We start from the raw sequence: 27737 nt of genomic DNA, 5'->3' as shown, positions 1-27737 counted from the left end.
TATGGTTTCTTGGTGGCAAGTATACCTGAACAATGGTTAAGTTCATTGATTCCCACTTTTACTCCAACTAATAATATTCTATCAATCGCTTGCTCAGTTTACTGCACTTCTACTTACCTTTTTGTCCAGTATTGTAGCCACTCCTTGCTGATACTCTTCCCCTCCGCTGTATATAACTCAGATCTCCATAGAGAAAAGCTTGTTCGCATCTTTCCATACAATTATGAAGTGCACTCCTCTCATTGGGTAACATTCTAAAATTGGACTTGCCTTGTCAGGTACTGCATATGAAGTCTACCTCCCTAAAACTTTTCTCCTTCCCAAAATTTATTTCCATATCATATGATGCCACTAGCCCAGTTAACAGGATCATATTGCAATTGATCATGAGTATATTACAATAAACATTTAGGTACAGAGTGAATTCGTGAATGCAGAGCATTATGAAGAGACTAACATAAGTTGAGTGAAAAGCTGTGACCATGAAATAGTGAGGCCAATGAAGTAAATAGCTACCTACCTTCAGAGAGTTGATGTTTCATTTCACTTCTCAGTAATGCATTTTTCCTGGCAAATAATAATATTGAATGCAGCATTTCTGATTTTTTTCCATCATTTGAAAAATACATGTTAAATAATCATTCTGATTAAGGCATATTACCTTATGCACACATTTATTTGTCAGTCATCTCCATTAAGTTAGTTGCCACCAGGACTAAAAAACATACATTGATTATGAGTATTAGGTCCCAATGGAAGTCATTTCAATTAGGTTAGAATCTTTGAGTCAAAAATGTGCCGACATAACATTTTTAATTATCTTGCATCCTAATTTGTACTAATTTAGGTGTTACTTTGAAATCCAAAAGAATCAAGGACAAGAATGCATTTTGAATAAATTAAATGGAGAAAAAAGTATCATACCTTTATTTAGAACAGCTATAAAGTTTTTATTTCCAAAATATTTTTAAAAAATATCAAGTTTGTTTACTCTATTAAAGGTATCCATCCGACTTTTATACCTTAAGTCACTTCTCAAATTTACAGTAATTATTCTTCAGACTCTTAGTTATTTTCCTGGTGAATTGAATTTTATCTTGAAAAATCCAGTAGCTCCAGATTTATGGTATTTTCCATTGGTGTATATATACTGTCTTTTTGCTAAAATGATGTGACCTATTTTTGTGTGGGTAAATAAATGAATAGGGTCATGACAACACAATAGCCCTTATGCCACATCAAGGAGGTAGGGTGGGTTAATATATATAGAGTATAAAAAATAAATCTCTTGCTACATTTTTATTCTTTCAATTAATGGCAATATAATCCCATTCAAAATTTTTCTTTTCAAAAAATTAATAGATACCTCCAATTTGGAAAATAGACAGTTTATTTGTATTTCATTCCATGATGAAATCAAAGGAAGATGCATTATGCTAAGCATATTTATTTATACTATCCAAACACAGACCACCATGCGCTCTCATTTGCCCCTGGAAAAAAAATAGTTTAAGGCTAGTTTTGTAGGTCAGTATTTCAAAATTATCTTGAAAATTCAAGGAAAGTTGGCCTTTGAACTGATCTAAAACCCAATAGCTATTACACCTTTAGGGCAACACTACCCTAATTGTCATTGGAGAATCCATGGATGAGAGAGGGGCAATGGGATCATCCCTCATGAGATGGTATTTTTTAGTTACAATAAATTATTCCAAGTATGAAAAAGTGAAAAATCTGATTTTAATAAAACTACATTTAAATCTTACAGACTTAAGTTTCCTCTCCTCTCCTGCTTAACACTGTAGTCAGTACTGAATACTGATCTACTCCTGTTGCCACTGACCAAATCTAGATCTTGATGAAACTCTCCCAATTCATCAAGAGCGCTCTTTCCTAATCTGTTAATTTCAACATTCTCATAAGTTAACCAGGGGAAATATTTTCTGAAACTTGCAAACACACTTGCAAGGCTCAAAATTCTGAAAACTCATAACATAAGAGCTTTCCACAGATAACCAGAATAGGTTTCAAGCTCCAAGATCCTCATGATAGAGGAACTCAGAGTTAGAATTGTCTTAAATTCCTCCTCAGAGGAATAGTTAAAGGCAAAATATATCTATATTTTGCTTTAAACTATTCATACTCTGAAAGATGATGCTGAACTAGAGGATCGCTATGATTCAAGTGGATCATTAACAAATTCATTTTGAGGATGATACCCTTCACGTTCTCCTGTTACATGCACATCAGTCACCATAGAATCAAGATCACTTTTAATTATCTTCATATTAATACTAGGTTCACTTAGATGAGCAGGGTCTTCAAAATCTGGATCTGCAAAATTATCATTACCATTTCCCATTGAACATACCAAGTCATACTGGATTCTAATTGGATCTAAATCTCATAAGTTTCTCTCATTAAAGATGCATTTCTTTCTCAGATTTAAGGTCACAGGTGAGAAGTGATGTTTCCAAGTTCAATTTAGAATAACACCAATATTGCTAACACACTCAATGGAAATATGACACCATGAATGATGACTACGTAGACAGCTCAGATCAGCATGATGATGCTGTAATTTTTGTATTTTCAAATATTATTATGAGGAATTGTGGGTCGCGGTAGTCCAGGGGGTAGAGCGTTGGACTGCTGACCGGAGGGTCCCAGGTTCGATTCCCAGGTGAGGCACTCTGGGCACCTACAGCTTCCCCCAAGCTTAAGTGATTTTTTGGGTACCAGATCTTCCTGGGAAACCATAACCGGCACAGGGAAAGGAACTGGCCCCCCTAGCCTGATGTGTGAATTTCACACGCCATATAGGGCTTAGTACTGGGTGAACTCTACCATCACCTACTAAACCGACCTTTGGGTTGATTACTGTGTTTATGGTTTTTTATGAGGAATTATCATTCTGGTAGTCAGTGCAGATGACTTTCAAAAAGCCAGATTGAAAAGATGAAAGATTGTTCCTGAGAGTCCCACAGTATGTGAATTGCACATGGGACTCAGTATGGTGTAGTACATAGTATGTGAATTGCACATGAGCAAATGGTCATACATCTTGCTACTTTTAAGACAATATCTTTTCATCATCTTTAGTTTTCCATTAGAAATAATAACTTTTTCATTCCTTTGGAATTTCTTTCATTCCAGTAACAGTACCTAAAAGAAAGAGCTTAGAGGGTTACATTTACCTACCTATTCACTTACCTGAGAATAGTCTGTGCCCAAGTCTGGTTGAGACTAACAGTACCTGTAAAGCTAAAGCCACCAATTGCAATCTCTATCGGCTAAAAATAACAATTTTATTTTTTAAATGTTCAAATATGTGTAGTTAGATTATCATCATTTACATTCAAGAATGGAAAAGGTCCCCCAAAATACTATGGCAAAGAAGCTTTTAAAATGAAAGATTTGAAATAAATTATTTTATAAAACTTGGATGGATCAATCTTATATATGACAATCACACAGAGTTACTGTTTACACAGATAAAATAAGGTGAAGGGAATCCGGATTCATACATTCAATTGGCTTCCTTTGAGAAATAATTGGGTTCACTGTAGATGAAGTATCCTCAAAAAGATTAAATTTAATTAACAGGTTTATCCTTTGTGAAATATTTCCATGCACTTCCTCAGGTCAAAATAAAATATATATCTACAAGTGTTGCCATCTTTACTCAAAAAGGGCAAATTCAGTCCCTCTGCAATTAAGAAACCTTGACCAGTTTCTCATAAAATGAGCTAATGAATCTTAAATCAGCAATTCTTCTGTTTTTTCCTTTTATTGCTCATGATATCTGATTTATTGGTCTTCCCATTTTCAGTCATTCCTTTGAACATTTTTAAATCAGCACAGAAGAGAATCTGCAAGAGAAAGAAATAAATATGAGGGGCAGTCAAATGAACACCTAACAGACAAACACACTAGACCAGTCCACATACCAACAAGGACATAACCCAAAAATACATGTGACTATGAGTTGTCACTAAACAGTTATCTTACCACAGTGATGGCAGTATTGATAAGTGGTAACAGTGTTGCCACCTTTCATGCGGACTGTGCATCATGATGGGTGTTTGGTTTTTCATTTGAATTTTTCAGTTCGGTTTTTCATTTGACCGCCCCTTATAGTACAGTGGAACCTCATGCAACAAGTATAATTCATTCTGGGATCTTTCTTGTAATGTGAAACACTCGTGAAGTGAAAAATTTTTTTTCATATAAATTAATGCATGCACAATAATTTGTTCCATGCCAAAAAAATAAATTATGTACAAGGTTTATTCAAAGAAAATTTATACATTGTTTATGATAGTGGATCATGTTCATCTCTTCTTGTATTGTGAAATGAACCAACCTGGAATGTGATCTCGATTTGTAAAAACCAAATTGAAATAATTACTTTATTATTTATGATACAATCCTTATTACAATTTTTTTACTAGAAAGCATTTCGCCAATGCTTCAAAATTTTGTAAAAGTATGATTCAGCATTATTATTAAATAAATTTCTAAGGAACATAGACATTGCTTTGCATTGGAGATGCTTCATAGGCATGGTAAGATGCAACAGTTTCCCATTACCTCCACATCAAACTTACCCTGCTCTTCTGGGACTTAACACTCCATTGAAGGCTCATGGAGTTTCTGAATGGTAAACAAGCAGGGGTTTAATTTTCAAATTGCTGCTTGCATTGGCACAAAATAGCAGTGTGAGAAGTGTTTCACTGGCTTGTGACTGGGCTATGCATTCTCCTCTGTTGTTATTGGCACACACATAGGTTCACTTCAGCATCTACTTCTAGAGGAGACCTGTCTCGTCACAATTAAAATTCTGCTGCGAAAGGTAATTCTCATTATCTACGTGCTCCTTGAAGTCACCAATGAAATTCTGAGCTACTTTTTAGTCAGAGCTTGCTGCTTCACCTTGCCTCAACACACCATGGATGCTGGCTCTTCTCTTAAACTTCTTGAGCCATGCATGGCTTCCCTCAATACTACTTTAGCTTTTGATAATCCTGATCATTGAAACCAAATTGACAAAAACTACTTTCATCTTCTCACAAATAATATTCTCATTAAAATATGTCACATTGCATTTTGTTCATCCATATGAGAAACAACCTTTCAGAATAGTTGAGAATATGTAATCGTTGTGTAGATATTTTTGTTACTCTTTTTGAAACATCTGGCTCCATAATCTTGCTCTTGAAGAAAATGCAAATTGTTGATGTAGACTGATTGTATGTGCATGCTAGATCAGCCACACTCACACCTCGTTTGCTAGGTATTTTCAATGATTTCACATTTCAAGACTACATTTATGTTTATTCTCTTGTGGCTGCCTTCTTGCAGCTTTTTCTTCAGTGACATTTTTAATGCTATTCACAAAATATTATTAAACTTTGCACAAAAAAAAGTCACAACTAATTTGTCAAGGTTTGCATTACTTTCCTCTTAATTGTACCTTCCAAATGAAGATGGCATTTATGACTTCCTCTTAGTATATCCCATTGGCATCTTTTCCTTATGTATCTTTTGTCTCTCGCACATACACCCTACCTCTAACCAGGTCATTCCTTTAGGACCCTTACTTTTCCCTCTTCCCAATCCATCTCTTCCTCCTCCACAGTTGAAAACCATCCATAAACCACAATTTAACCTTAAACTTGCTCTAGTTGACCTTTTTATTTGGTATGAACTATATTATAATTGACAAAATTCTACAACTCATCCATAAATTTCAGATTAGTTCTTCAACACCGCCTAATTAATCATCAAAAATGAATTCTTGGCCAAAAGGAAATTTACTTGAATTGATTGCCCAGATAATTACCCTACCTTATCGACCCTATCTCACCCAAACTACAGCCCTGACGTTACCCCACCAGACTTCTCCAGTTCCTTCACCTCAAATTCATCCAGAAATGACGTCACAGTGGCTTGGTGGAAGCATTACAAAAGGCTGTGATGAGTAGCTTAGCAGCATTCCAGGCACCACCTTCCAGAAGGCATACGAGGTGTGGAAAACCTGCTGGCAGTGGTGTGTGAACACCCAAGGATGCTACTTCGAAGACTTTTGAATGAATGTGTCAATTCTGGCAATAAATTTTTTTTAATCGACTCACTCCTACTACTTCAGGGACAGACCTAGTATTTTCAGTCATATGGCTGATGATGTAACACACGCAACCTTGCGGTGGCTTGTGGATTATTGAGCAATATAACTAACTTTATTTGTGATACAAATAGCTCACATATCTCCCACTGCATTTAAATGTTTTTTTCTGGGTTTGCGCCACTGTCAAAGAATAGTTCTCAGATGAAGAATGCTGCGCAAATTTATAACAGATCATTTGAGATGAGTTGTTACATTATTTGAAGGGTTATCTCATTCCATTTGCCACTATAGAAAAATGTTGCATGTGGTTAAATGAATATTGGATCAGATTTTTAATATTACTCAAATGAACTGGGTGAATTGCTGTTATCTGAAAAATTCCGGTAGAAACAACTTCCCTCTTTGGTCAAATGAAAACTACAATAATTTTATGAAATACTTGACATTTGTCAGAATAAATAAAAAAGATTTACCGTATGAGCCCAGCCAGCCAGGTCTCCGTAGAGTTTCCGAAAGTGGCCTCCAATCTCATCATAAACTGCTGGAGTAACGGTTTTGTATTTGGCAAGGTGAGGAGTGTAACGCCTAATGGCTATTTGGTGCACATGTGTGTCAACAGGAACTGCACATAGATGCCCCAAGGACATTAGGCAAATACAATCAGCAACCTGGAAAGGTAAAGGAACATCCATTTAAATACACTTGCATGTGAAAGAAAGGAGACTGTTTTTCAAAACTTGGAAGAAATGAACTTTCTACCAATGAGAAAAATTCTGATTCAGGGCCCAGCAAGACTATGCACACCACACAGCCGATAACAGAAACAGAGACAGGAGATTGAAAGAAAATAGAAGTTCACCTATATGCTGACAACAATAAATAAAATACAGAAGTGACAAAATGCAACCAAATCAGGTTTTGGCACTAAATACGTTGCCTATGGCCTCTCTGAATTAAAAAAATACATCAATACAATTGAAAAGTGTTGAGCAATAACTTTTTACTATTAGCCTTTTTCTAAAAGGCAGATGTGCTTTAACAATAATTGCTGTCAATGATTTTATGAAAACAGACATCTTTCATGAGAAGCTATGTCATATGTTGAGGCTAAAAATCTATGCTTCAGAATAATTACATTCCTGGGAAGAGTACAGGTATTACTTAGCTTCAACATGTTAGGCTGAACAATTTCCTCCGGACCCACATTTTGTAAGTCCTTGAAAGCTGATTACCATGGATTTAGGAAGCTATATCACAAAAGTCAACTTCTTGATGCATAGCCCGATGTTAATCTTTAAATTTATAATCTTACTAATGAAAATCATTGCTGAAGCATGAAAAATAAGTGTCTTTACAGGTACAGAGCAAAATAGGACAACAACTTAAAAGAAAAAATCTATAAAATAAAGTGAAGTGTAATTTAATAATTAAGGAGCCATCACTTTTACAGAGTAAATTTTTAAGGACAATTAACTTGGACAACATGATTAAAAAACAGTAATCAACTCAAAGGTCAGTTTGCTAGGTAATGGCAGAGCTCACCCAATACTAAACCTAACGGTATGTGAAATTCATACATGGGAAGGCCCAGAAGTACCCGGCCAGACCTAGTGATGGCAGTAGTTGTTTGAAAAATATCACTGTATTAGATAGTATGCAATCTATAACGCATATGTTTCAAGTTTGAAGATGCTATACTGTTTAGTATTTGTTTGGCAGCCATCAATAGTGAATGTTTTCAGTGAATTTGTGAAAATGGAGAAAATTGGTCATCGTTATGTGATACAATTCTTTTATTTGAAAGGCCTCAGCCCAGCCAATATAAAAGCTGACCTGGATTCTACTCTGGGTGAGTCTGCTCCTTCGTTCACAACAGTAAAGTATTGGGTAGCAGAGTTTAAACGAGGTCGCACAAGCTGTCAATACGAGCATCGCATTGCTCGACAAAATGAGGTGACGACTCCAGAAACAGTGAAGAAAATTCAAAAAAAGATACTGGATGATTGTAGACTGAAAGTGTGCGAGCTAGCAGACATTATAGACATTTCAAAAAGTGCGGTATTTCGCATATTAACTGAAAATTTTGACATGAGAAAGCTGTTTCAATTGAGTGTTTAGCAAAGTTTCACAGCAAAAAAGCATAATTTTTGCATCATTTCATAACCATGGATGAAACACGGGTCCAGGTCCATTACTTCACACCTGAGACAAAAGAACAATCAAAAAAATGGATTCAAAAGGGAGAACCGGCTCCAAAGAAGGCTAAGACCATTTCATCTGCAGGCAAGGTCATAGCCTCCTTGGATTATTTTCTGTTTGCAAAATTGAAAAAATGGCTCAGTGTCCAAAGATTTTACAGCTGTGAAGAAGTGATGTCTACAGTAAATGGCTATTTTGAGGAGCAAGACAGTTCTTATTATAAAAAGCATTTCGAACTTATTGAACATTGCTGGGAAAAGTGTATAGAGCTGAAAGGAGATTTTGTTGAAACATAAATACACTTTTTTCCAAAATTTTTGTGTATTCTTTGTTGCATCGGGTACTTCTGGGATTACCCTCATACATCTGGTTAGGGAAGTCAGATCCTTTCCCTTTGCCCCCCATGATTTCCCAGGAAGTTCTGATACCTGAAAAATCACAAAGGTCGGGTCAAGTTGAAGTTAGCCAGAGGTGTGCCCAAGAATCGAACCCGGGCCCTCAGTCAGTAGCCTAATGCTCTACCCCTGGACTACCATGTCCCATACAACACAATCATGTTGCTAAACATCATCATCATCATCATAGACAATGAAATGAACAAATATATAAATTTGTCTTCCCTAGAGAGGAAGATAAATTCAAAGCATTTAGAGATCGTACTAAAGGGAAATAAGTAGTTTAAGAAAATTGAAAGAAGATATAAAAATTAGACAGGAGAGACAGTGAGGGACCATAGGATGTTAAAGGCTTTGATAGAATAAAGACCATTGGGTAATCAGTAAAAATGCAGCATGGGCAAATGAATAAACAGGTATTTTGGATAGCATGTTTGGGGCAAAGTGTGCTTATGAAACTGAAAAAGGACATACAAGTTGTAGTGTTATAAACTTCCAGTGCTTGGCAAAAAGTGTTTTTGTTGTAGATATATGATCTATGAACATTTGTGACGATTTCTTGGGACCATCCTAAGCCACCAACCATACAGATGATTTACAATGCTATACACCCAGAGAAAAATTTAATATTATTCAGTTAAAACAATCCTTCATGAGGAACATACTGCACCACAATTGACGTTTCAAAAAACTTCAAATGCTAATTATTTTGGGCTGAAAGTTGATGGACTTTTCCAAAGGATAATTCATGCAAAATTAAAGATGTGATGCTTTCAAAAACACTGATTTTACTTTTAAAATGCAGCAAAATGAGTGGAAAAGTGTGATCTAACCTTTGCACCTATTCCTGGCAATTTAGTTAGCTCAGCCTTGGCATCTTCGTACTTCATTGATAAAAGATTATCCAACCAGCTTTCTCCCTGGTTCTTTGAATCAGTCACTATCTCAGCGGACCCTCTAATATATTTAGCACGATATCCAAAGCCATTGTCTCTCATCCACTGCTCAGCATCTGCACCGGCTAGCTTGGATGGATCTGGAAAGCTATGGTATACAGCACCATCCACCTCTGCAATGGGTACTCCAAATTTTATACACATTTTCTCCACCATAGAGGATATTCTGTAATGCCAATTTAGCAAAAGGATTAGAAATACAATTTTGGAGAGAATTAGAAATTTTTAACAAATTAGAAGTAAAATCTCCTTAACTTTAACTGTGAGTACCTCAGATACTTGAACAAGTTTAGGAGATTCCACCAAACATATATTTAAAAGCATGCAGGTATTTTCGTCTCTTCAACAAACTAAAGCCAGCATAACAAAAACCATCAAGTGCTGAAGAGAATGTTGATCTCTAAAATTCAATTTTGCTCACTGGACACATTTTTTTGACTGAAAGACTGCTATACTAACTGAGTTTAGCTGTGCATATTTTTCCCAAATGCGGAAATGCTGGTGGAAAATGAGGTTCAATCATACTTAGAATTTCAAATATATGAAAATTTTGCAATCCCATTTCTCAAATAGCAGCATCCAAAAAAATGTACTTTGAACCTCTTAAACTGTTGTGAATGATATTCACCTCTACATTTTGTTGCAATTGACATGAATTTCATCATTCATTGTCACTGCGAATCGACCATCAGAAAAAATACATTGCAACATTCCTCTTTCCTTACACTTTGCATTATCAGGAGAGAGCATATAGGGATAACTAAAATAATCACCGATGTGGTCTTCAAGTATTCTCGGAAAAAATTCAATTCTGGTCTCACTAGGCTATTGGAACAAGTGAGGGAACTTAAAACAATACACACAATGAAGACTCCTAAGATTCATACACAACTTGCCTTCCCTAACTCTCCTGATACAATCACTTCTGCCTCCACCATACCTCCAAAAGCCCGGCATAGATGTCATACTTTGGTCTCATCTTTCCCTTATCTAAAACACTGACCAAACCAAAAGTAGGGATGGAATAAAATGCTTGTATTTGAAAGAGGAGGGTCATTATTGGTATTTTGAGGGCGGTGGATAAATCTGCCAATGTGCTTTTTGAATAAGATTAGTCACAAGAAGGGCGAATGGTTAAACAATAAACCAAAAACCACAAAGTGAAAGGATCCCTAAGGATTTGTCCAAGAGATGATATCTCCAGACACCTGCACTACTTTTATCATTCAGCATCTAAATATTAAAGAAAAAATTACTAGAAGCAAGAAAGGGTGAAAGCAGGAGAGGAAATATTTTTTTCAGACGCTGAGTTCTCCCATTACATTTCTAAATGTCCAACTATGGCATTCCTTTCCATTTAACTTCTCATGCAAATTCCCCTCTTTGAAGTCCTTAGGAATCTAATTTCGTGAAGATTATATGACGGTCCATGATTGGCCTTGATTGGAAGTTGAAGTTATGTAATGCGCAGGTAATAATCCCATTTCTTAGATAAAAAATAGCTCCATTGCCAAGTTAGGCAGGCTCCATTTAATCCAGGTTCAATGATGAGAGAATCCCATTTTTGTTCATTATTCCATTTTCTAAATCAAATTCATTTAACTTTTTGAAACAAATTTCATCCTTTTTATCCATTTCATTTGCTTACCACACCCATGAATTCCTTTCTATGGATCAGCTAGGTGCAGACTGAAGTGTTGTGTGGCTTTTACTTTCCATTGTTTTTGTGATCCAATCTGCCCAATTCCTCCAAATGAACTTGTGAAACTACCAAATAGTGGTCTGCTCATTACTCAAAATTCTCGCTACCCTCATGCTATCAAAATCTTCTCTTATGCAAGACAATCAATCATACTCCTAGAATTATCCCTTTGCCGCATATGAAAATGATGAATAGATTTATACTTGAACCATGTATTAATAATCAGCAAACCTTTTTCCATGCACACATTTAACAATTTTTCTCTATTACCATTTACATGGGTTGCCAACAGGACCAGCCAATTTTTTTAAAGCATTTATTCAAAAACTGTCCTAACCATTCATGTCCCCTAGAACAATTACTCTTTCACCAGAATCACATTCATCAAATCATCTCTCTTAATTTATCTGAGAACTCATTATCAGAACAACACTTTCAGTTACACCATTCACTAGTGTATAACAAGCTACATTCAAAACTCTTTGAACAACTTTCTCCCAAACCCAGGGTAACCTAAAGGACACCAACTCATTTCTGTATATGCATCCAAGCCCTCTCATTTAGAATGAAAACTGCACCAGGTCTCCCATGCATGTCATTAGTTCCTAACCATTATCTATGCCGCTGAAATTTCAACATCACATTCTTTGCACTTTTGCATAAAAGACATACATTTGTCTCAAATCATAAACCGTGGTGGCCAGTGACCTAGCACCCCCCGTAACATGTCCTTGTGATGGCTTCTGTGGTATTATGTAGATATAGATAACCTTTATTCATCATCAGAAGGTTACCCACCCCAACATGATCTCATTACCGCAATGGCATCACGTGTACCTCTCCCATTCCTAAACCCAAACTGGCCATCCCCTAAGTAATTATTTGCCCTACTCTCTATCCTTTTGTCCTGTGAGCAACTTTAGCTGCGTGGGATATCAAACTTATTGTTCTGTAGTCCTCACACTATGTAGCCTTTACCTTTTTTGGCATAGGAACTAACACTGATCTCACAAAGTCTTCTGGCCAGATTCCTTCCTCATAGATACTAAAAATCAGCCCATATAGCCTCCCACATTTTCCTGAACCTTTTAGTAGTTCCACAGGAATGTTATCTACCCCCACGGTCTTATTTAGTTTCATCTCCCTTAATGCCCTTTCTATCTCATCATCGAGTATGCCTGGACCTAAGCTATCTTCCTCTACGTCATATTCTCTTTCGATGTCTAACTTTGTTGGTCTAAGCTCTTTACTACACAGTTCTTCTATATATTCCTTCCATCTCTCTTGGATCTTTTCTGTCTCAACTATTATCTTACCCGCCTAATCTCTAAGTGTTAGCATAGATCTTGTCTTCTTACTTCCCGATAGTGATTTAACCTTGCTGTATAGCACACCAATTTCACCCTTCTTGTGCAAACTTTCCATATCCTCACACTGCGTTTTCCACCATGCTTCTTTTGCTTTATTTGTTAACCATCTTAATTTATTATTTAACTCTTTGCACTTCATTTTGCCAAACTCTGTGTTTGCATTCTTCCATGTTCTTCTCTCATCCATCTTTGCAATCATCTCATTCATGATCCACGGTTTCCTGGTCCTTTTTCCGTTAACGGTTCCTATAGTATCTTTTGCAGCTTTCGATATCCCTTTCTTGATACATTCCCATTTTTCTTCAATAGTACTCAGCTCTTTACCATCCTCCATCATTTTCTCTACAGCCTGCTGGTACTTCTTCCTGGTCAATCCATTTAATGCTTCTACATTCCATTTCCTAACCCACCACCCCTGCCTTATCTTTTTGAAACGGATCCTACATTTCATCACCACTAAATTGTGGTCAAGGGTCCGCATCCGCTCCCGGGTAGCTGTGTGAATTTATCACACTGTTCCTAAACCTGTGCCTAACTAGAATATAATCTAAACTGATACCTTTCTGAGTCACCTGGGATTTTCCATGTATACCTGTGCCTTTTGTGGTGTCTAAACCAAGTGTTAGCAATGACAAACCCCTGGCCCTGGCAGAACTTAATTGCTATCTCCCCACGGTCATTTCTCATACCTAAACCATAGTCCCCCACCTCATCACCATCTCTCCCTTCGCCTACCATCACATTCCAACCCCCCATCACTATCAAATGTTTTCCTGCAGGAACACAATCGATTATGTCCTCTAACTGTTCGTATATCCTATCAACCTCTTCTTCCTTAGGGTTGCTCGGTGGCATGTATATCTGAACAACGACCAAGTTTGTTGGTTCTGCTTTTATCTCTACTAGCAATATTCTATCTGTTACCAGTTCTATGTTGACTACGCTTCTCCCTACCTCTTTATTTAATATTATGGCTACCCTTAGTTGGCTCTCGTCCCCGCCGCTGTATATTATTCTATAATTATCACTCCAGTAATCCCCGCTATCCTTCCATCTCACCTCACATAGACCTAAAATATTTATATTTACCCTTTCCATCTCTCACTTAATATACTCTAATTTTCCTGCCCTCAACATTGTCCTAACATTCCGAGTTCCTATTCTAACTATTTTGCTCTTCTTCTCCAGCTTCTTCTGTTGGTTTTCCCTTGCAAGGGTTTCATGGGATGATGACCGCAGAAGCCTTGCCTCCCCCACTGCCGGGCACAACACATGGCCAATTGGACCCAGCCCCATAGCTGCCGGGACTCATATTCTCTGTATTGTCCATCATTTAAATCTTGGGAATGATAATTTAGGTGGTTCAGCTTAAGGTTGACTCTTATGTTATCATTTTGGATCCTCTTCAGCTAGCTACATACCACAATTAATAAATACTTTACTTGTTCTTCATTTACTACCACTTCCACTGACTTTCCTCCACTGAAACCTTTTTCCCTCAAATACTTCCTTTTTCTTAATCCTCATTCAGAGTCTGAACTCAGAGATATTATGTCCAAGTCTGGTTCAAAATTCTTAGCAGGTTCTGATGAATCCCTAATGATCTGATTTACCTGCCATACAATTATATTAAATCCTCTCTATTGATGCTTAATAACAGTTCACTACGGCAAGGAATTTTCCCTGAATTGAGGGTAATCAAGGTTGTCCCCCAGTACAAGAAAATAGTTTATCCATGAATGTAGTCACTATAAATCAATATCTATTCTTAATCTATTGGAAGCATTATTAAACTAGTATATTATAAAAGCTACCTACTTAATTGGATATGAATAACTTGCCCACACCTTTTCAGCATGGCTTTCATAAACATAGAACCACCATCACAGCTCTTTGCCAAGTAATTGATGAAATTCTATTTGCTGATGAGATAAATTTGAAGCTACTGAATTGTTTTATAATTCTTAAAAAAATTCAACAATGCCAACCACAAGACTATTTTGAAGAAACTCTTTTCCCTTAGCAAAAGGGGGATCAAGATGGTGCGGGGGCTAACGTACTGGCTTCCCACCCTGAGGGCGCGGGTTCAAATCCCGGCGGTGTTGAATATTTTTCAGAGGTATCTCGATCCCTACTTGAGGTGCTTTGTGGAAGGCACTTGAGTGAGTACGCCGTCTGTCGGACGGGACGTTAAGCCGCGGACCCCTTGGCGCCTTTCGTAAAGAGTAGGCTAATGCCGACGCCGGGTTTCTCTCCACCCTTCATCCTTTCCTGTCCTTCCCCTATGGCGCAAATGACCTTAGCTGTCGGTCGCCTCCCCTCAAAACTACTACTGCTACCCCTTAGCAAAAGGGGCAAAAAGCTCTCTTAGTTAGAAATCTTGTCACAAATAGGAACCAACTCATTTCTAACTATGATCAAATTTCTCCCCCCAAAATCATATTTGATGGCATTGTAGAAGGTTCACTCCTGGGCCCAAATTTGTTTCTATTGTACCACGAATTCACCTTCCTAATGACGTTCCTCTTCTCACTGATGTTAGTCCAGTCTGATATGAGGATCACATGAATTTTATTATTACTTCATCTCATTTTGTTTCATTGGAATGCTAACTTTGTTTCTCAGTAATTATCGAAACTGATGCAGCATTAACTACCTAACACTCAAATTTAATATACGTGGGGGTATCTTTTTTAAGTTATTATTACTAAGCAGTAACTGACATCTGGATTAAATTTATCCTGCATATTAATTGATACTTATGTACACAATGTTTTAAATTACAGCTATTACTATTGATTTGTTTTGTCTCAGGAAGCTGTAGACTGAAGTAATTTGCAGTATGGAGAAGATAGAGGCTTGAAGTGTGATAAAGTTCCTTTATTTGAAAGGTTATAGTTCCCAGAAAATCTATGATGAAATGACAGCTGTTTATGTAGATGATAGCCTATCACATGACACAGCTATGAAGATGAAAAGGAAGCTTCAAATCGGCCACCTGGCCCTCACAGATGATATTCGAAATGGAAGATCATGGGTGATGCTGTCACAGCAAAAAAAAGTGGAAGACCCTATGCTATTGGACCGAAGTGCAACCATCCAAGCGATAATGAATGAGACTGATCTGGTTATGGTCTGAAACATGGCCTCCAGTTATATAATAATCTTCCCATGATGCTTAAAGCTTCCATGAGCCTTTCTTTGTTTAAATCGAAGGTGAAAGCCTTTTTAGAGCCCACGTGTTTTTACTCAATTCAGCAATATCTGTCTACTTTATTCAATATTTTTTCAGTACATAATTACTACAGTATCTATTTGTATTCTTTTGAAAAGAGACATTTGTACCTATTCTTGGCATGCCTTAATCTGTCTATTCTGAATCTTGGGGAAAAAATCTATTATTTTTTTCATAGGGTCCTAGTTCTAATGCTTTTATGAGTTTGGATCAGTATTAAACTAAATTTCTTATCCAGGCTCAATGAAATCATTTAGATCTGAATAGACAAGAAAATCAAGAGGGTTATTTTTTCACAGAACAAATTTAGATAATAGGTAATTACTTAGTACAGTACAGATTGTCTTGGTCTGGAAGGCAAGGTTTACCAGGAATAATCCTTTCAATTCTTTATTGCGTTTTAATTATTTTAAAGGAGAGACGTGAAGACCACCATAGAATTATTTCATACAATGTGTGTGTAGAATTCATCATAGTATAAATTCAAGAAAACATTACTGCTTGTGGTGTACCCCAGCAGGCTGAGATAGCAGCATGTATTCTCTGCTCAAAGACTTATCCTAGCATCTCCTCCACTTTACAGAACAATCGGCAAAGCCCACTAACAGAATGTCCAGCAGCCGCCTTGTCATATTCTCTTATATCCCATCAATGTCAAGACTTTTGCGCTGCCATTGCAGGGGACTTGCTCCAAGCCGCTAACGATAACCTAGGTTTTCTAAAAAAGGTCAAAACTGGAGATGAATCATGGGTCTACAGCTATGACCCTGAACCAAAAAACCAAGTCTCCCCAACAGTCAGTTGATAAGATAAAAGACAATGCAATGGGGAAGCTTATGACCATTCCGAAAAAGGATTTCGCTAATTGTTTTGAAAATTGGTAGAGATGCTGGGATAAGTGGGTGAGGCCCCAAGGGGAGTACTTTGAAGGAGACTATGGCCTCATTGTTTCAGGGAGGCTATTTTTCTCAAAATATTGCATGGCTGGATAGTTTCCGAATAGACCTCATATTTCTTCCATCTCTCGGGAATCTTCCCAGGTTCAACTAATATTTTCCTGAATTATCTTAAATTGTTATCACAGGTTTTCCCTTCTTACTTCCTGAGAGTGTTTTAACTTTCCTGTACAGTGCACCAATTTCACCCATCTTCTGAAACTTTCCATATCCTTGTCCCACATCTTTTACCATACTTTTTTTGCCATATTTATTACCCAATTCAGATTATTATTCAACTATTTATACTTCCTTCTAACTAACTCTGAATTTACATTCTTCCATTTCTTCCTCTAATTATTTTCCTCAGTAGCAGGGGAAAGGAAAGATCAAGATAGTTCTGAAATGTATGATTAAAATATTTGAGCTTATACTCAGAAGATTTTGCATCATATACATTTGCCCAGTCTTCCATTTGAAGATTGAATATGAACCATGAAATGTAGTCATCCGAGAGTGTTCTTTTGTAACAGATCTGTATATCAGGAGTATATTGAATAGCCATAACTGTGATAGGGAGACTGGTCAGAACTTCACAGCTGATTACTCTAGTTTTGATATTTTGAGCATCAATGTTTGTTAATATATAGCCAATAAGTGTGTGTGTGCCTCAGGTAACTCTGTAGGACTCAGTGTAATATACTTACACACCTGCTCCTCCACTTGGATAAAATATGGGTGATTCCGAACAACCTCGAGCAAATAAATATCATCATGGATGAGCAAAAACATTGATAAATGACATCCTCTTCTCTTAGCACAGCCAGGTTGTCATAGTAGGCGTTTGGTTTTCATTTGACTGCCTCATAGTTTTACTCTCCCTTTTTTAAGTTAATCAGTGGATACTGATTGACTTTGTTATAATTTTGGGACCACAGGACAGACTGCTATTTAAAAAGTGCAATGCATAAAATTAAAAACTTAATTAGCAATGCAAAATCATATTAAATCAAAATATTGAGAGGGATTTAACATGGGCCAGTACTAAACGGTGATTACTTAACTGAGAATATGGTGTTGACATGAGTGGGTGCTTTGATATTTTCATCTTGCACATGACTTTTTACAGCAAAGCTATTAAATACTATAAGTTCATTTCCCAGTTCAGCAGAAAAACAAACTTAAATATCCTACACTGCACAACAATAACACAACAACATTAAGGGCACAGTAAAGAATATTAGCATGTTATAACTGATATGCTGAACTGGCGATCCAACACTTGATTCTCATAGCATTTCATTGCCTAGTTATTGAAACATGTTTTTTGAATTTTTGTGATTCTGGCAACAAACTCCAGACATCCACATTCAAACGATACCATAGCTGGCAACTTGGAGACAAACTGATCATTAGTCTTAGCACATATGTCACTATGCTGACCAACATGAGAATATGCAACATTTCAATTCTTCAACCAGGAAACTTTAAAAAAAATCTGGGGGTGGAATGAGCATTTACCCCTGGGAGAGGATGCGTGGATCATGATCACACTTCAGCAAATGCTGAAGAAATGTATGGACATGCAAAAGAAAGCGTGCGGTGAATTTGCTGATTTTGAGAGATGGAGAGGTTTTGGAAGGAGAGGAGATGGAAAATAATGAGTATTAAAAAGTATGTAGTGTCTTGAGTAACTAATTTGAAATGGTGTGAAACAGATTTGCAATATTATTATGTCTGTCGAATGTTAATATTGATGTTTGAGAGATGTATGCAAGGATATCATTGGTTTAAGGGTTCATGATGTAAATATTACCATTCTTATGTATGATTACAGAGGAGTATCACTGGCCGAGCGCCCACAAAATATGTACACATGAGGCCCTGGATAGCCTCAGCGAGGTAACAAATACACTAAAATGGAGGGGAAGTGCTACCTAATTAAAAATAGTCTTTAAGGGGGCAGAGTAATTACTATTTTTCTTTGGTGCACCACATACCTTCTGCATGCTGGCTTATATTGGTCCACTATTTTGTAATGTTTTTTGTTTCCCCTTAGAGTATGTTATTTCATATTCATACAGCATTACTCATAAACATGACTGAGTTAGGAGGCAAATTCGAAATCATCTGGTTTCTTGACCAGTTTTAAAAGCTTCTGTATAATATCTCCATGGAAGTCCCCAGTTTTAAGCCCAGATACAAAAAGAAGAGCTTCAGGAACAAATACTAATCCCTCACCTGCTACAGTTTATGCACTAGATTTCAATAAGTTTTGAAAAAATGCAAAAATCAAATTGATAGGCCTTACAAAATTATTCAAAGAACAAATACATGCCTGCATAGAACATTATTAGCCCTTGTCCTTTTCAAATTGGCATATTCTGGTCATCACCACGGGACCATTGGAATGTAGCAGAATGAGAGGAGTGTATGAAGGACTTATCAGTAAACACAATATACTTCTGTATAATTCATCTCAAAATTTTGTTGTTCTTCTCTAAATACTGTCCTCTTCAAATGGATGCCACCCTATTTCAAAAGAATGGATTCATTTGTAACCTGTCTTTTTCCATAAATAAAGTTGTTACTTCTATTTAATTGAATAATTATCTTGCATAAGAAAAAATTATTATACTTATGGAATAAACTAAACATGTATATCTTGAACCCACTTCTTTAAAGAAGAATTTGAAGAGACACACACTGTCCTTTAAACAAATAACCTCCTTGATATCAGAAGGCAAATAATTCACCGCAGGATGATATTTACCCTAAAAATGGAAATTGTTAACAACTCTGCATATTACCTGCACATGAAGACCATCCGCAGCAGTTTTATGGCTTAACAGAGGACTGATTTTCTTCTTTCGAGTATTTAGAAGGTATTCCCTAATGTACTTTTTATTCAACTCCATCCTTGGCAAGTTTGAATACAGTTCGCTTAGATATGCTTTTCACTGATATGACTCTATGAAAGACTTATGCAATTTTCCATTGAAAGTCTGGAATAATGAAAGTGTCAGTCACTCAGTACTCAGAATGGGGGTGACTGCTTTCCTCCTGTGTGTTCAGTAAGTTTTTAGACATAGAGCCCTTCCAGTGAAAAACGAATTCTTGGTTCCAAGTACCATCAGACTTTGTGATGCTTATATATAATTAACAGTTAAGAAGAAGGATAATGCACAGAAATAGAGTAAAGAGTAATTTTAAATTATTTCCATGCCATCTGTGGGGTGCACTATCACATGAAAGGCATACATTGATGTCATACCATATAAGCTACCATGAAAGAGGATGTTAGATGATCAGCCTTAATTTATTTAGCATTGAGATATGATAAAAATTTAGTTAAAGGAAATAAAGATAATACTAATTTTTTTCTAAAATAAATTTTTACCATCTCATGGATTTTCTCTGATCTTCTACATCTACATAATTTATACAATTTCTATGTAAACATTTACCAAACAGCCGAAAATACATTCCATTTATTCTATATATGGCCGGACTAAGGTAGAGTAAAACCTTTCCATTAATTTTGTAATGGCTTTACCTGAATTCCATCCAATGAAGACAAGTTTATTAAAGACAGATGCACACATAAGTGTGTTTAATTGAAAATCTGGAGGTAGGACAGACCCCCTAACCCTTACAATGCCAAAGTAATCAAGGTAAAGGACACAGAAATAAAAATGCCCTGGTGTGTACATGATATCACTGTAAAGGCATAAATAAGGGAGGACCTGCAAGCAACTCTGGACGCTTTGAACCAAGTACTTGGGGAATATAACATGAGCATCAGAAGGAAGAAAACTAAAGTTCTTGTGAGGAAGAGAGAAGCTAAAGCAAGATGTGACAATTAGAGGACTGAAAGTAGAGCACGTGGAATCCTTTACCTATCAGTGCAGTGGTATAACTTTGGATGGAACAAGTTTGACCGATATCAAGTGAAGAATAGCACAAGGTAAGGAGAAGTTGATAAAGAAGAGGCAACTACTACATTCAACAAACCCTAAGTTGCAAACAAGGAAGCAGTTCATCAACATGTTCAAAATGGATCATGAACTCTATGGATCACAGATATGAAACATTGAAAAATTATATCGGGGAGGAATGGAAGCATTTGAAACATGGTATTGGAGAGGAAAGAGGAAGTACAAAGAAGAGAAGAGGAATGACCCCTATTGCGAGTACCCAACAGCAAAGAACTAGAAATGGAATGGACACACCCTTGAGGCACAATGTAACATTAAATAGAAACATAATAACAGAAGAAAAGATCACCTAAGGAAAAACCAAGAGATAAATATAGAGGATAATTTAAAATGGACATAAAACGATGAAGTTATCATGGGGTGAGGGAATTACCACTGAATAGATAAGAATGGAAGGAAGACTGCTGTAAAGCAAACTTAGGCTTGAAATACTAATGAAGATTACTTAATTCAATTCATTGTATTTCAAGGATGATTTCATTATTCTTTAGGTTCATTGACAGTCATTTGATAAGAAAAATAATAACCCATGAAAAATCTATACATATAAAAATATTATATTTTACATATGCATCATAAAAGTGGGTCGCGGTACTACCAGGGGGTAGAGTGTTGGACTGCTGACCGGAGGGGCCCGGGTTCAATTCCCGGGCAAGGCACTCCGGGCACCTGCAGCTCCACCCAAGCTATGTGAATTTTCTGGTACCAGATCTTCCTGGGAAACCATAACCGGCACAGGGAAAGGAACTGGCCCCCATACCCTTATGTGTGAATTTCGCACGCCGTCGGGCTTAGTACTGGGTGAACTCTACCATCACCTACCAAACCGGCCTTCGGGTTGATTACTGTGTTTATGGTTTTCTTTATGTATAATATATGTATAATATATATATATATATATATATATATATATATATATATATATATATATATATATATATATATATATATATATATATATATACATATACATATATATTCTATATTTAACTCACCCAGGAAATGTTATTATAACATCTGTGGAATAACCAAATATTTATGCCCCAAAAATAGATTCCACAAATGTATGCCTTTTAGAAAAATTTAGACAAAAATACCTTGAGATATGATTGTTGGTAGCACATATGAATGAAAATATGTTTTCAACTGGTTCCTGTTTCAGGATTCTCACACCGAAGAAGGCCTTCGCAGCTTCAGCAAAATGTGGATCACGCGAACCCCACTCATCATATAGAGACTGGAGATCAACATCAAGTCGAAGATACTGACGTAAGAGATCTTCCTCTGTCTCTAAACCAGGAGATTCCTTGACATTAACACGGGATGTTTTCAGCCCTTTCTATTCACAGTGGAAAAAAAACTAATGATTGAACAGAGAAATTAAAAATGAAAATTAACAAAAAAAATGGGGAGCAAAATTTGGTAAAGGTGCAATATTTGCAACCCTTATTTATTTCTGGCCAATTCCATGAAAAACCAGTCATTAAGGTTTATGGCAAAACTCATGCAGCTGAATTTTACTCTTTGTTTGGTTTTTTGTGTACATGCTTAGTCATACAGCTTCTCATTACATAATTCAGGAGAATAGCAACAATTTAATTTTGAGATAATGGTTAACTTTTCTATTTTCAGCAATTAACGTATCCATATTTAATTAAAGAAATGGAAACTAAATCATTAATTTAGTATTTTGTGTGATCTGTTCATAGAAAACAATATACAATTTAGAATCAGAAACAATATGCTATGACAATAGATCCATTATTATTATAAACTGAGCTGTAATGCATACAATAACTATTTAAAAATACAGTATTACATACAGTCCTTCCAAAAATTCTGGCTTTGAACAGTAGATGCAAGTGAAAAATTAGTCGTCATGATGCAAAATAAAGAGTGAAGAGGCATTAAATGGGATGAAATATTCACAAGGCAGATATATATGAGGGTCAGTCAAATGAAAACCGATCACCCGCCACAACCAGTCCACACACCAACAAGGACATAACCCAACAACTGCATGTGACTGTGAGCTGCCATTGTGCAGTTCTCCTTCCACAGTGAGTGCGGTATCAATATGTAAAAAGCTACCATCTAGTTTTTAACAGACTGTGTCTTAAGACAGGTGTTCGGTTTTCATTTGACTGCACCAAGTATTTGGTGGAATTCGGAACCCATTGCATTCAAGACTTGGAAAGAAAGTTACTAAAATAAAGTAGGAGACAAGCATGGATGAACGTAGATAATAGTGCTGCAGGATTATCCATCTGTTTACAAACACATTATGATTGCAGCATATTAGAATCTTCCTCCAGCATAAAAACAGATACTAATGGTTGCTTACACTATGAATGAATGAGGTCACTGCCAAAAATTTCCCCTATTAACTATTGTAGTCTTTAAATGATTCATACATTTCTACTTAGCATGGCTGTAGTCTATCAAGCGTCTTATTTTCCTAAGCAGTTTCCATGTATACCTCCTTAAATGTATGCCAGAAAAATGTTACTACCTCTAATCTACATGATAAATAGTACCCCAATAACTTTTCTACTCTTTTGTTTGCCTTTTATTATCCACCTCTTCCAACTGCTAGGTCTACCCAGAAGAATACACTTGTTTTCCAGAACTACACTATTTTCTTCTCCTTGTATAATATTTTATGTTTACTGATATCATCATATACATCTTAAGCTCCATTTTCAATATGATATATTGCAGGTCAAGATAAGATACAGATAAAAATATTCACCCCTGACATATGTAGGATCAATAGTTACTTTCCTTATCCTACAAGGAGCTCTTCCGTTACATTACAGCAGCATGCCCACCACTAGATTTCCATTTTCTTGTGAATCATCCAGCAGGGGGCCAGTTAAAGCAATTTTCTTTGGGGTCACTTCATTTTTAACATTGCACATCAATTACAAATGGCTTCCTATACCACCTTCTACTCCCTAATTTTATGATTATTCTAGTGGAGGCTGTGCCTTTGTTTCTGATGTTCTGTCTCATGTTTTCTATTTGACTGATCACTGCTAATAAAAGATGACTCCCGTCACTGGACACTGATGATTGTATTCCTCCTTCAAAAGAAATACTCTCCGTGCCTCTGCCCTTCATTCTAACAATTCTCACTCGATCTGCAAGCCCAGACCAGTTTCCGATCCCAAAACCAATGGACCTCTCTGTGCCAGATATTTCTTGAGTTATGCAATATTCACATGCATTACTTCTTCACAGAACTTAAAACTGGTGGGAAACACCTTCTAAATAAGTCCTGTTACCGTCCACAATTTAACACAGTTGAGTGATTAGTGCAGAGTTAATCAATGTCATCAGGTGATATGATAGAGCAACGAAGTCTAGGTTGAGCAAATCAATTGTGTACGTGGAATTAAAAATGTTTCATTTCAGCATGAAAGACTCCACCAAGTTTAATCTAGAACCAGTTCCTTTGAGCTAAACTATGTACATATATCCATAAATTTCAATGATGAAGTTTTCCAATCGTCGGTGGGTTTGATGACATTTGGTGCACATTTGTATCTATATATGTCTATTCTCAACAAAATATTTTACTCAAAGAATTTCACAAGTGGTGCTCACCCTTAGGATAATTAAGTGGTGGCTCCCTCTGTTTGTAATACACCTCTACTTTTAGGTCATCTTTATCTGGGCAACAATATATATCATCAGAGTAGTGCAAATAACTGACAGGGAGTAGTTTTCTGGTTTCTAGTAACAATCGTTTTTACAATGTTATTGGCGCTTCATTTCGTGAAAATGTAATTACAAGTGTGATATTGGCATTTAATCGAATTAGAAATATGCAGCGGTTGTGATTTTTTATTTATTATTATAACCCCTTTTGATTATTTTCTGGTGAATTAATTAAACAAGGACGAGCAAATAATGAGAATCGTGATTAAGTCGCCAATTTCCCTGCACTATCGCGCACAATTGGCTAAAATACTTTTTGATACGCACCTTAACACGTTCATGTCTATTCCGTCTGTTTTCGGAGCCATTATCACGCTCTAATGCATCATCGATATTTGGCTTTCCATATGTTTTGAAGAAGAGACTTTCCTCACTTTGTTTTAGCTTCCAAACTCTGTCTGCAAACACTCCTGTGAACTCGCCATTTTCTTCAGAGTATTTCCATCTGTGTAGAAAATAAATCTCCTGCGTAACACAAATTGCTGTACACATTGACCAATATTAATACTATGCACATAATATCAAGTGTATGCAACTTTATGCAAAATTATAGCAAATTAATGCGAATAACAAATCACCTCACAAAGTTTACAAGGAAATACTTTAAATTAGGTAGTTGTAATGTCCGGGATTTCAATCCCAAGAATATAATTGCATGTGACCCTATCTCAAAACAAAAAATGACTCGTGATGAAGAAAAATGAATCTCCTCCCACGTGTGCACAATTTGTACCGGAATCCTCATATTTCCATACACAAAATGTATCTATTCACCTAAAACTTTGGCCTCCAGTGAGGGTCAAATTCAGCTGAAGATCCTCCCTCTTGCAGGAAGTTACCTGCCAGTTACTATTTCTCATGCTCGAAAACTTGAAAAAGATATAATGACCCTTATTATTTGTCCAAAACAGCATGCGAACCACGGATGGCGGGAACAGCTGAAACATGTAAATAATGAGAAAACTTGGAATGCATCAGTTTCCTCATATTGCCGTGGCTCTGCTCTTCCCTCTGGCTGATAATTTTCCCGGTGGTCACCAGAGAGCGTTTCGCTTGTTTTTTCATCTCTCATTTGAACTGCAGGTGAGCAGTTGTATTCCGTTGCTCGGTGGGAGAAGGCGAACACACGACGAAGGGCCAACCCTTGGATTCTACCTACCCGGTTTTTTTAACTTTGGCAATTCAAAACCTGCTGTTTGCAGATTTGTGAGGGATAGTCATGAAGTTTTTGTGCCGGCAAAACTCGAAGGCGCACCCGCGCTGAGTAGGTGTGGCTCTTAGGAGAAGTGTGTAGTGCTTGGGATAAATTCCATTCAGCTTTTTACCCTTGCAGTGTTTGTGTGTGACATGGAATCGTTTGCAAAAAAGGATATTTTCTAAGCCAATATTTTCGACGTATATTGGAATTTATCAGCATACGAAGTCGGTTGGTCATTCCTGTCTTCAGTTTCATTCATTTGTCGCCGAAATGACACGGAGGACAAAGCTGGTCTACCCTTGCAGGGTGGAAGGATGGCTAAATGTTTGTGGTAAGTTCTTTCTCTTCGTAAATTTATGTTGAAATAGTGTATAAGTTCGACTCAATATATATTACTGAAATTTCAAAGTCAATGTTATTTAATTTTTGTTCATATTACTGCTGAAATTGCCATTAGCCTCCAAGAATGTAGTGTTTATTTATAAGCGATTTTTTCCCGCTTGAGTGTCGTTGTAAATTACCGGTTTGCATGTTATTAACAGCTTTTCCGATAATACAAATGCCATTCTGTAGTTATTATTTTTCTGGCTCAAAATTTGGACATAATTTACCTCCCAATCCCTCATTTAAATTACGAAAATGTACTCCCCGGTTCGATTTGATTTGGAAAGCAACAGATTTCTTATATTTAGAATACTGTATACTATCGAGGCAGATTTAATATGATTTGATTTCGTATTTACTTAAGATTGGCCTTGGAATCATGCCCATAAATCACATGAAGTTCTAATCTGGAATATCTCAGTGCAGTATTCCTACCTTAAGTTCCCGGGTTAAAAAAGTTTATTTCCTTGATCTTAGGTCGGTAATTAATCCAAAATGATTGTATGGCTGAGAAATAGGTACCGGTAGATGTCATTTGCGCGGATGATTGCGGCAAGTAAAAGACCTTCAATATGTTGGGTCATAGGGTAGAAGATTCGGGATAAGATGAAGTATATAGCGAATTTATTGTAGTTCTTACGCGTTGTATGATACATTTTTAGTCACCACGGCATTACTTTGGTGCCTGTCCCGAAAATTAATTTCTTTTAAAATTATATAACGAAGGTCTGATATATTTGGCCGTATTGATATTCAAGTTCAATGAATAGCCGTTAGTATAGAATTTAGCCAGAAAATTAATCATGGCGCCAATTGCGTTCAGTGTCAGTCCTGGCTGACATTGCCCAACATCCCGCAGGATCTTCATATTGTCATGACGACGTAAACAAGTATTGTATTACCCGAGAGCAACGGTCGCCGACCATGATGAGGAAATGGTGATTAATATTAATATGAAATGGTAATTGTATTTGTTGATATTATTAGAATTGTTCAAATGTAACAGAATTATTAATGTGGTAGTTACTGCTGCTTGTTTGAAATATCCTCACGGACCACCAAAATGTTCTCGCAGACCACCGGTTGGGAGCCGCTGTCTTAAAGGAGACAAATATTTCCAGTTCAGGTGAGTGAACAAGGTAACAATTTTCCTACAACTTAAGGTCTACTGACACGTACAAGAGGTTTTCGTGAACCTCCTGGGGAGGAAATGTCAGGTCCACAAGCAGATCAATCGCTCTAATCTGTAGATTTTTTCGTTTGTGTACACATGTAAGCAACAACTAGGCGTGGGAATGTTTTTCTTGGAAGCAGGCATTTCGCTTGGTTTTGTAGGAGGCCATAGCTCACCTATCGTTCAAGGACACCGGGCTGTGCTGCTCGGTGTGCTGGCTGCAACGCCCCCTCCCCCATTCAATTCTCCTCTGCTGCGACCCGGCATCGTTCGGTTTCATTTGATTTTCATGACGATTTTTGGATTCACTGATAATTATTCAGCAACATGTTGTGGAA

General features: G+C 36.7%; 2 protein-coding genes across 3 annotated transcripts in view; one reads left to right on the top strand and one right to left on the bottom strand.

The window, feature by feature from the left end:
- Positions 1–3342: 3342 nt before the first annotated feature.
- Positions 3343–25647, bottom strand: Ogg1 (8-oxoguanine DNA glycosylase). The gene is made up of 6 exons (XM_071599273.1): positions 25418–25647; positions 24911–25088; positions 22018–22259; positions 9558–9846; positions 6604–6798; positions 3343–3872 (listed from the first exon to the last, which is right to left on the bottom strand). The coding sequence occupies exons 1-6, from the start codon at positions 25588–25590 to the stop codon at positions 3765–3767; spliced, it is 1185 nt and encodes a 394-aa protein (XP_071455374.1). The 5' UTR covers positions 25591–25647; the 3' UTR covers positions 3343–3764.
- Positions 25648–25761: 114 nt separating this feature from the next.
- raskol (Ras GTPase-activating protein raskol) overlaps positions 25762–27737 on the top strand; it is a 650862-nt gene continuing 648886 nt past the window's right edge. For both annotated transcript variants that reach the window (XM_071587458.1, XM_071587450.1), the window contains exon 1: positions 25762–26172. In XM_071587458.1, coding sequence (XP_071443559.1) covers positions 26112–26172 — 61 coding nt within the window. In that variant the 5' untranslated portion in view covers positions 25762–26111. The remainder of the gene's footprint in view (positions 26173–27737) is intronic.

Source organism: Hetaerina americana, unplaced genomic scaffold (assembly GCF_022747635.1).
Source record: "Hetaerina americana unplaced genomic scaffold, ioHetAmer1.1.p SCAF_1, whole genome shotgun sequence".
Classification (NCBI taxonomy): domain Eukaryota; kingdom Metazoa; phylum Arthropoda; class Insecta; order Odonata; family Calopterygidae; genus Hetaerina; species Hetaerina americana.
Note: the sequence above shows the minus strand (reverse complement) of the source record. Positions and strands in the feature narration are given on the sequence as shown.

Coding starts and splice junctions, on each gene's coding strand:
- Ogg1 (XM_071599273.1), bottom strand. CDS start 25,590: ATGTTTCAGCTGTTCCCGCCATCCGTGGTTCGCATGCTGTTTTGGACA. Junction 22,260..24,910: donor ATAGACATGAACGTGTTAAG/GTGCGTATCAAA, acceptor CACTGTGAATAG/AAAGGGCTGAAAACATCCCG. Junction 3,873..6,603: donor TGGCTGGCTGGGCTCATACG/GTAAATCTTTTT, acceptor TTTCTCTTGCAG/ATTCTCTTCTGTGCTGATTT.